The 9,592-nt window shown below is 35.4% G+C and overlaps 1 protein-coding gene across 1 annotated transcript in view; it reads right to left on the reverse strand.

Moving 5' to 3' along the window:
- ankmy1 (ankyrin repeat and MYND domain containing 1) overlaps window positions 1–9,110 on the reverse strand; it is a 17,733-nt gene extending 8,623 nt beyond the window's left edge. Inside the window, exons 1-11 of the mRNA XM_016456407.1 lie at window positions 9,009–9,110; window positions 8,487–8,923; window positions 7,519–7,735; window positions 6,946–7,122; window positions 6,408–6,827; window positions 6,169–6,362; window positions 3,577–3,748; window positions 3,130–3,270; window positions 2,911–3,051; window positions 691–798; window positions 351–482 (exon numbers count right to left, since the gene is read on the reverse strand). Of these exons, the coding sequence (XP_016311893.1) occupies window positions 351–482; window positions 691–798; window positions 2,911–3,051; window positions 3,130–3,270; window positions 3,577–3,748; window positions 6,169–6,362; window positions 6,408–6,827; window positions 6,946–7,122; window positions 7,519–7,735; window positions 8,487–8,923; window positions 9,009–9,110 (2,241 nt within the window). The remainder of the gene's footprint in view (window positions 1–350; window positions 483–690; window positions 799–2,910; window positions 3,052–3,129; window positions 3,271–3,576; window positions 3,749–6,168; window positions 6,363–6,407; window positions 6,828–6,945; window positions 7,123–7,518; window positions 7,736–8,486; window positions 8,924–9,008) is intronic.
- Between the last annotated feature and the right edge of the window lie 482 nt (window positions 9,111–9,592).

A 9,592-nucleotide genomic window follows, 5' to 3' on the forward strand; every position in this document is an offset into this window, starting at 1 on the left:
CAAATATTCCATATATTGCACAAAATTATAAAATAATTGTTTTAATTTATTTAAAATATTATTAATATTATTTTATAATTATTATTATATATTTTTATAGAATATATGGAATAAAATTATTAGTATTATTGTTGTTGTAAAATACATATATACGTATTAATCTGTACAAAATTATTCAGTAAAATCAACAAACATGCATTTCCCCTAAGCCTAACTAAATTGAAATGCATATTTCGACTTTTATTTTGCAATGCATAGTGCAACTACAGAGCAACATTGCAGAAACATATTTCACATATGAACGTATTTTCCAATGGGACTACGTAGGATAATTAGTTGAAGAAGATCACCAGCTTGACTTGGTTGCGTGGATGTGGCCCACGGTTGTAGCTGATGTTGGCAAGGGCACAGAGAGCGCTGCCCACATGACGAGTGAGAGGAAGATTAGGATCAGCCCCTCCAGCTAGCAGTTCATCCACAGCCTGGGAAAACAGCGTTAATATACACGGCACGTCGATGCAATGCCATAGAGTTCTCACCCTCATCCTTCAGTAATGACTTATTATTCCAAATTCATTCTGTGCCTTTGAATAGACAGCATTTAATTACACTATAAAACATGATTCCTTGCAAATAGCAGAACTACAAATGATTCAGTCGGAAGAAGGGATGTCAAAAATGATTACATACAAGGTCGTTGCCACTCGCGATGGCCAGAGATAGGGGTGAATGGCCACTCCACACATCGCTGAGGTTTGCGTTATGAGAAAGGAGAAGCGCCACCACATCTCTAGCATTCTGAAAGAAAAATAAGGCTTCTTATTATTATAATTCACAAATAAATTCCAATTCATTTGATTGAATACTCCATTGACAATTGCATTTTATGCATTTCTTGGCGACTTTTCATTTTTAAATATAACTTTATCTATTAATCTAGTAGTTTTTAATTAACAGTGTATTTTTTTAAAGATTTATTTTTGGTGTTTTTTGCTATCATTACGATAGGACAGTGTAGACGAGACAGGAAGCGGAGTGGGAGAGAGCATGGAAATACAATTATAGAATTAGTCAATGTAGTGCTGCTATATTTCATTTCTGACAGGTATGAAAATGAGGCTGTGAAAAATATCAGTACAGTGCATTCAGTGGATACCCATTAACAACTTACAGATTGTTCAACTGATGAAACATCTTTCTGAAAAACTTGACGTAGACAAAAACTTAAAACAGCTTTGAAAGTTGTGAAAATTACATGATCTAGGACCTTAATGCAGCACACAACATTGTAACAAAAACCTATCCCTCACAGCCTCATTTTCATTACATTACATTTAATTTTACAACATGGAAGTAATCTATGAACTTGAGAAAATTAACCATGGTTTTACTACAAAAAAAAAATGCTTACTATAGTTAAACCATGGTTTTGCTACACTTACCATAGTTTAACTATGTAACTGGTTATACAAATGGTATACGCCAAAAAAAACATGGTTACTACACTTTTACTACAACCATGGTTAGGCCTAATTTTCGTAAGGGTAACCAAGAAGAACAATAAAGTGCACTAAACAAAACTATGTGCTACAAACCAATGTTTGTGATTATGATAACTTTAAAATATGACACCAGTTTGCAATATCAAGCACCATAACAAACTGTTTTTGTATACAGCTAAAATTGAAGCAAATGACACCGGAAGCGTCGCACATTCACGTTACAAAATGGCCGCGCCCGCTTTTACGTTAAAAATAAAGTGGATTATAAGGAGTACATGATTAAAGAATTGTAATTCTCAGGAGAACTTTCTCTTTAAGGTCTACCCGTCGTCGCGCAGGGCTTTCGACTTTTACGAAGTATTACGGGAAGTCATAGTCTGTTCTTTTGCTCTGATCTTAGTGGTTTTGAGGCTAAACTGTGAAACAAAATGGTCTCCCGCGATATATCTTTCAATCAGCAATTATTTTTGTCTCACTATAGCCTACATGAATATCAACACAGATGGAAAAGATGGCAGAGTTGTATTATTATAGTCGATTGTGGTGTTTGTTTACGTTACAGAATAAACGGTCTGAGTGTATTATCTAAAGTTAAATTACTTACCTGACCTTGTATTTATTTATTTATTTATGTTGTAAATAGTTGTGCCAGCAGTTAGCCACTCGTTAGCATAAAATAAACCCCTTCAGGGTGCTACAAGAGCCGTCTGCTTTATGCCAAGGTCCTGATCACCCTGTCTGGGTTTATTTTGCGATAATGACCAGATAACTGTACATTATTCCTGAATGAACCATTAATTCACAAAGATAAATGGAGAAGTTGCTTCTAAATGTCACTGTATGCTAGTCTGAGATCCGATTAGTGGCGTTTAAGAGGCTGTTCAAGAAGCTACACATGTATGTGTACAAATCTGTTAAAACCAAGTCCATGCTGTCTCTTCCCTGACAAAAATTAACCATGGTTTTACCACAAATAAAACCAAAAGACATGGTTACTATAGTTAAACCATGGTAAACACAAATTAACCATGGTTTTGCTATACTAACCATAGTTTAACCATGGTATTTGTAGTAAAACTAAGGTTATACAAATGGCAATCAATATGCCAAAAGAAACATGGATAGTATACTTTTACTACAATGAGTTAAGACCACCGCACAGGAGATTAGAGGAGAAAAGGGAAGCAGAGTGGGAGAGAGAGGGGGGGGTGGGATCAGGAAAGGTCCTTGAGGCGGGATTCGAACTCGGGCCATACGTAACGCAACGCCATCACATGCTGGCACACTGCATTTCAGTTAATAATTATATGGTAATAATAAAATTACATGCAAATTAAAAGCTATAAAATGATTAAAAAAGTTTTTCTAGGAGTATCATGTTGTTTCAGCGTATATATGGTATTCTTACTGTATAATCGCTGTCTCTTTGGCAAGCCACATGTAGTGGTGTCCTCCCGCCTTCCTGAGGGAATTCAATAGGGGCTTCGCTGAATTTAGCCAGGGGTCCAGAGGCAATGAGATGCTGATTCTTAAAGGGCTCAAATGTGCCCTGAGGGTTTATGTTTCTTTGATTAGAGATATTAAAAATTTGTGATGAAATATATTTATACAAAACGTTTACTCAGACCTTATCAAGCTCATAGAATTCATGTGCATCCTGAGCTTTGATGTCAGGATCCGCCAGGGCGTGCAGGAGGAGCTCTGTGATTTCAGGACACTCTGCTCCAGATAAACCCGCTGCTATGTGAAGAGGATACAGACCCTTTTGCTGACATGAACACAAAAAGAAATAAAAATGACCAAATAGATGCCTTGCTGTCAATATTTTATTAAAATTTAGTGATTAGTAGTTGGTCAGCAAGAATCTTTTATTATATTTTTTAAATATTTGTATTATTGTTTTATAGTGTCATTTTAAATGTATTGTCAATATTTACACATTACTAATATTAATGAAATTAAATCTTTGAAGATTCAATTATTATTTATTAACTTAATTAAAGATTATATGGTTGTCAAAATGTATGCATTAAATGAAATGAAATGAAATGAAATTAAATTAAATTAAACGTACCTCTGGAAGTAGAGGTATGTCTGTACGAGCACCACACTCCAATAGAAGACGGACGCCCTTGACATGGGCAGCTTTGATAGCCAGGAAGATGATGGGCATGGGGATGGTAGAGGCGTTCGGGTCTGCTCCTCTCTCCAACAGAAGCTTAATTGTAGTCCATCGATTCCTGTGTCTGTCAGACCAGACAATCTCCAATTACAAAGCAACAACTTTCCAAATAATAGCATGACCAAACAATAACATGCCCATCATATTTCATGCCAATTTTTTTTAAATCTCATTCTCATTGCTGAAATGAAAATATATATTAGTGCTGTCAAAATTAGCGCATTAACACAGGCGATTAATTTTTCCACTTTAGCGGTGTTACAAATATTTAACACAGTTAACACAGGGGCGGAGCTGGCCACCCCACTAACAGCTTCCACTTCTGTCTCTTTTTTTCTTGACAAGAATTTCTATTCTTTTTAGACGCGCACTCCACTTTGCCTCAGCAACCAGTGCAAGTCAAACGAGTGCGGAAACGGCACTGATGACGAGGCAGCTTTAGTAGAACAACAGTGAAATGCGGTCAGATGAGATGTTGTCAGGCCATATGTCAGTAAAAAATAATTTTCCTGTCCTGTCAGCCGTTATACTGTGCTCGTAGCACGTGCTCTTCAATTGCACACACAAATACAGTGGTGCGCTGACTGCGCTCTGTAGCCTGTATCATTTCCTATTAAAGCGTGAATGAAACTACGAGCATGCATGTCAGATCCGTGTCATGTTCAGCAGCGGCAGCTCTTAAAGTAATAGCAGCCAAATAACTAATAACCCAGCAGCTGTGATGTCTGTTAATCAAAGAACAAAAGAAAAAAAGGGGAAATCAATAACTTTTGTAGCTTTAAGGATTCATCCGTATTTAATTTAGAATTTAGTGTTTAATAACTTTATTCAGTTTCTGTATAAGGGCACTAGGGCTGTCAAAAAAAATTTGAACTTCGAATAATCGTCGAATTTAAAATAAAAATCCACATTCGAATGCAAAAACGTTGCATTCGAATTTTAGGTGTGCGTTAAGGACGCAGACTTATCAGTGACGCACGAGATGCGATGGCGATGTAAGTGTCATTGCATTATAATAGGCTTGTTTGAGATGAGCAAAATTTGCGCAGAACCGATCACTGGTGATCACCGCGAGATGCATGCCGGTCAGAAAAGTGTCCGAGTTACGTCCGACTTGATCTGATGTCATGCTGACGTGTGCCAAAAAACTCTCGCGACGGCGAGGCGGCTGTGTCGGATTGTGCAGTCGAGCGCAGTTGCTCTCCACCGACTGCGCTGATCAAAAGCATGACGGGAAACGACTGACTGACGTCACAGCTTAATGCTCATTGGTTCAGACACCTGTGATGCTGCGGTTCTCTTCTAAAATATATATATTTTTTAATCTGATTTCATGTGATTATGTATTTAAATTATGCATGAATGTTCCCAAACACTATTTCTCTGTGTGAGATATGTGATTGTTGTCATATTTCTATAAAAATCTAAAATACATGTTTGTATTAAAGTAAAAATGGATGATAAATACACCTTTTGTATGGAATTAAATAGCAAGCACTTTGAGTGTCTTGTTCATCATATTTATTTTCATATAAAAGCAACAGGACTGAAATTATATCATGTTTATTAGCAACACAACACGTGAGTGAGAATAACACGATATCCACCTTTGATCCCGTAGGTATCTGTTCCACTTCGAGAGGTCAGAACTGTCCGTCTTGCCTGCGCTTATTTCCATTTTCTAGAGGGACATCTATCACCGTTGCACTTGCGTGTCGCACAAAAGAGCCGCATGTTTAGAAAGCCATGCCTGCGTCCCAATGTGCACACTATCCATGCTAAATTCTATGTGATATTAGTCATTTTCAATACTATTTAGGGCAGAGGGTGGATAGTATGCACATTGGGACGCAAGGAGGCACTGGCTCCTTTCTTGAATGAATCAGCCGTCTGAACGAATCGTTGAAGGGATGCTTCAATGACTCATTATAGTTGTTTAAGCAACTTAATTATAATTGGTTTTTAAACATTAGTTTAAACATTATGCATTTTTTTTCACAGATTATGCTTTGAATAAATGTGCAGTAGTAATATTATGCTCGATGCGCCCTCTTGTGGCCTCAGGAGGGAAGCCAAAAGCTTTTCTTCACCCTAACTGAAATTATGCATTTTAAATTCGAACATAATTCGAATTTCGATAATATTTAAGTAAAAAATTCGAATGTAGTTTTTCAGCCATTTTGACAACCCTAAAGGGCACAGGTAAATATGACATTTATTATAATGGGTTTATGTGAAGATTGTTTTACGTTCACTTAAATTAGAAGTTATTGTTTCAAGTCTAATAAATGTTAAAATTGATAGCTCTCAATTATACTGTAATGTTGAATGGCTATAGTCAATGGCTAAATATTAGGAAAAAAATAACAAATTCCTAGACACATCAGTAGTATTGGTATCAACGATAAAAATTCTATATGACCCAGATATATTTTTGTGATTCAGATTCAGGTAAATAAAAAAAGTAGGAATTTATTTACTAACTCTGTCTTAAGAAGTGCAATTTTCCGGACTGTCTCCTGGGTGTCTGTCCGAGTCACTGTTCCTGTCTGGCACAGGATCTCAGCACTCTTCTGCAGGATTTCCTCTGTGACGTGAATATGAAAACTAGCCATAGAACATGCAGAATCAAAACTAGGTTCATCTGATCTGATGCTCCTCTCCAGGTTTTCATCAATCTCCAGATTTGTCACCTCTTCCTCAGAGTTAACGACTGTCTTTGCTTCCTTCTCTTGCCACGATACAGAACCCACTGGGATTTTATCATCAAAGACTTGAATAGATCTTGACATTATAACATGTGATTCTTCTGCTGGTTTGTCTTCTTCATGTTCAAGTTGAACAACTACCTCCTTGTTTGGCTCTGTATTTTCATTGATTTGATGAAGTTGAGGTTCCTCCGAGTAGTTGAGGCCTTCTGGTTGGTCAGGCTGAAGAAGTATCTCATCTTCATTTATGTCCTCATTTATTTGCTCTTGAGCTTCAAGTTTCTCCAAGTTATTGAGGTTCTCTGGTTCAAGACTTTGGTCAGTTTGGTTGCTTTCTCTTGGTGTCTCAAATGTCTCTTGGCCGCTTTCATCTTTGGGTGTTCCTGTCATTGGATCAGGAGAGGATTCATGGGAGACGTCTTCCAAAGGCTTGATCTTTAGCGTTACAGACAGAAAAAAGGGAGGAGCAAGAAACGAAGAATAAAAATGATCTGAAAAACAAGCAAACCAAAATACCCATAATGCATCCCAAACTTCCTCTCTGTATTATTACCTGTGGCTCTGGGCTGATATTCTGTGTCACTCGCTCAGCCAGTGTCTCATGTAAAGACTGAAGTGGGTAGTAGAGGACATGACAGACAGCCAGAGCAGACATGCCTTCATCATTTAACTTATTAACATCGGCCCCGCTGTCCAACAGCATGTGGATGACATCATCATGACTATTAACCTACACAGACACACAACAAATTATTGTGTATTGTTATTAAAGATCCGAAACCTGTAGTTTATCCATTTATTCAATGTTTCTTCACTACTGTGAAAAATAAAAAGCAATGCTGCCACCTTCTGGCAAATATTAGTCACTATTTATATGACAAGAACGCTCAAAGAAAGAATGTCCTGTCACAAAATAGACATAATACAACAAAAAAATCATGCATATATATACATACATACATACATACATATATATATATATTTTTTTTTTTGTTTGTTTTTTTTTGTTTTTTTACATTAATTAAATTAAATACCAAGGTGTAAAAGCTACACAACACATACTGTAGCAAAAAGCCAATGAGCATTTTAGATTGTTAGATTATAACATGCTAAAACTGTAGCTTACCGTGGCTGCTATGAGAGCCGTATGTCCCCGTACGTCACTCACGTCAGGATGAACTTTTCCATCTCTGAGGATTCGGTAAACATTCCTGCATTCACCATGTGACGCTTCCTTGATCAGTTTCTCTGAGTTCAGCTCCAAGGGACCTTTGGGTCCGAATTGAGTCCTGTTCATATTCAGCACTGCAGCAACATCCCAGTCTAATGTGTCCTTCTCAAATCTGCAGGGTAAAGTCAGTAAGTAAGGTAGTTAATTAATTAGTAAAATTGTTAACATTAATACATTTAAAATAAAATAAAATAAAATAAAAAATAAAATAAAATCTTTTGGCAAATATTGAATACTATTTATATGGCAGAAAGGCCATAGTGCCAAATATAATAAAGTATAATTAATCTAAAAATAGTTAATAATTAATATAATTAAACACATATTTCTTTTTTCAGTGCATTATGTCAATATTAATAGATTTATTAAAATAATATAATAGACCTTTTAAAATATTTGTTATCTAAATTCACCATTCTGAAAACAATATCTACTTTGTAGATTAAATTCTTATTATTTATTTACTTAAAAAAATGAAATATTCTTTAACAATAAAATATACTTCAAAATATAAAATAAAAAAATAAAAATCTACTTAATAATAATAATAATAATAATTTATTTGTAAACTATTATTTTGGAAATCAAGTGCTTTGCAGATTAAATTATTATTCTTATTTATCTACGTCAAATTAATTATTATATGGTTTCATTATAATTAATTGCCAGTATTCATAAATAAAATATAATATAAAATAAAATAATGAAATAAAATAATAATAAATTATCATTAATAATAATACATTATTAAATTAAATTAAATTAAATTAAATTAAATTAAATTAAATTAAAAATAAAATAAAATAAAATAAAATGAACCATGTTGGTAAACAGCCCAGGTTACAAAGCAACAATCTTCTTACCTGTGTCTCTGAATGTGTGCACTCATGCGCTGTTGTAGCGGCAAGGCTGTCGATGGTGAGTTCTGCTCTGTGCTGATGTCACTCGTACCAAAAAAGTGAAGGTCCAGTTCCCGGCGTAGACACCTGGGGACGGGCAGATGGTCTGAATCTGTGGAATAACTCTCAATGTTTGGAGGCAGGATGAAACGGTCCTCGTCCTCAGATAGACCCTGATCGGTGTCTCTACTCGACTCCACCTCAACAGGAAGTTGAGGTTGTTTCAGATGTTTCTTAGGCAGTCTGGTCATGTGTTCTGGGAAGTCCTCAAGACTGAAGCCGCCCTCCAGTGTGGTGCAGAGTCTTAGTAGCCTCTCTCTATGCCAAAGGCCCACATCCTGCCGCCCATCAGGGTATGTCATGACCCCAGGGCCGAAGCGTTCATCAGCATGATATAGACCCTGCAGATGAGTAGAAGAGATTTTGTTTAATTATCTATTATATGATGAAAACAGTCTTATTGTTAGTGAACTATGAATTATTCACCTCAAAATTTGATCCATCTGGGAATGCTTGTACTCCGTATCCCTCTTTTCGGTTCAAATAAAACTTTCCTGTGTATTTGGATCCATCAGGCCAGGAATACATGCCTTTCCCATGCCGATAATCCTTAAAAAATGAACCTTTATAAAACTGAATAAAACATGACAATTTAGTGTCAAAGTGGGAAGTACTCAATAATGTTTACAGTAAAGAGTGGAGCAATAAAAATAATTTTAAAAATATTTTGAAAAAATTAAATAAAATCAAAGGTTGTATTTCTGCCACTTTCCATGAATACGGTACAAAAAAGGGTATGCAAATCAAATATAAATTTTTAAAAATCTATTATTTTCCAACTACAACGAAATATTTTCTGAGTTTTTTAATTTTCTATTAATTTCCATTCATTGATTTTGCAATTTTATATCAAGAAACATTAGCATTTAATGTTTATTTATAGAAAATTGAAAATGAACTAATGGAAAAATATAACTATATAACTAACTAGTAGCCTATATGACTTCTTTATAACTTCTACTACAACTAAATATTATATGAGCACATTTACTTTTCATTTCCATTCATTA

The sequence above is a fragment of the Sinocyclocheilus anshuiensis genome, unplaced genomic scaffold (genome assembly GCF_001515605.1).
Source record: "Sinocyclocheilus anshuiensis isolate Anshui unplaced genomic scaffold, SAMN03320099.WGS_v1.1 scaffold543, whole genome shotgun sequence".
Classification (NCBI taxonomy): Eukaryota; Metazoa; Chordata; class Actinopteri; order Cypriniformes; family Cyprinidae; genus Sinocyclocheilus; species Sinocyclocheilus anshuiensis.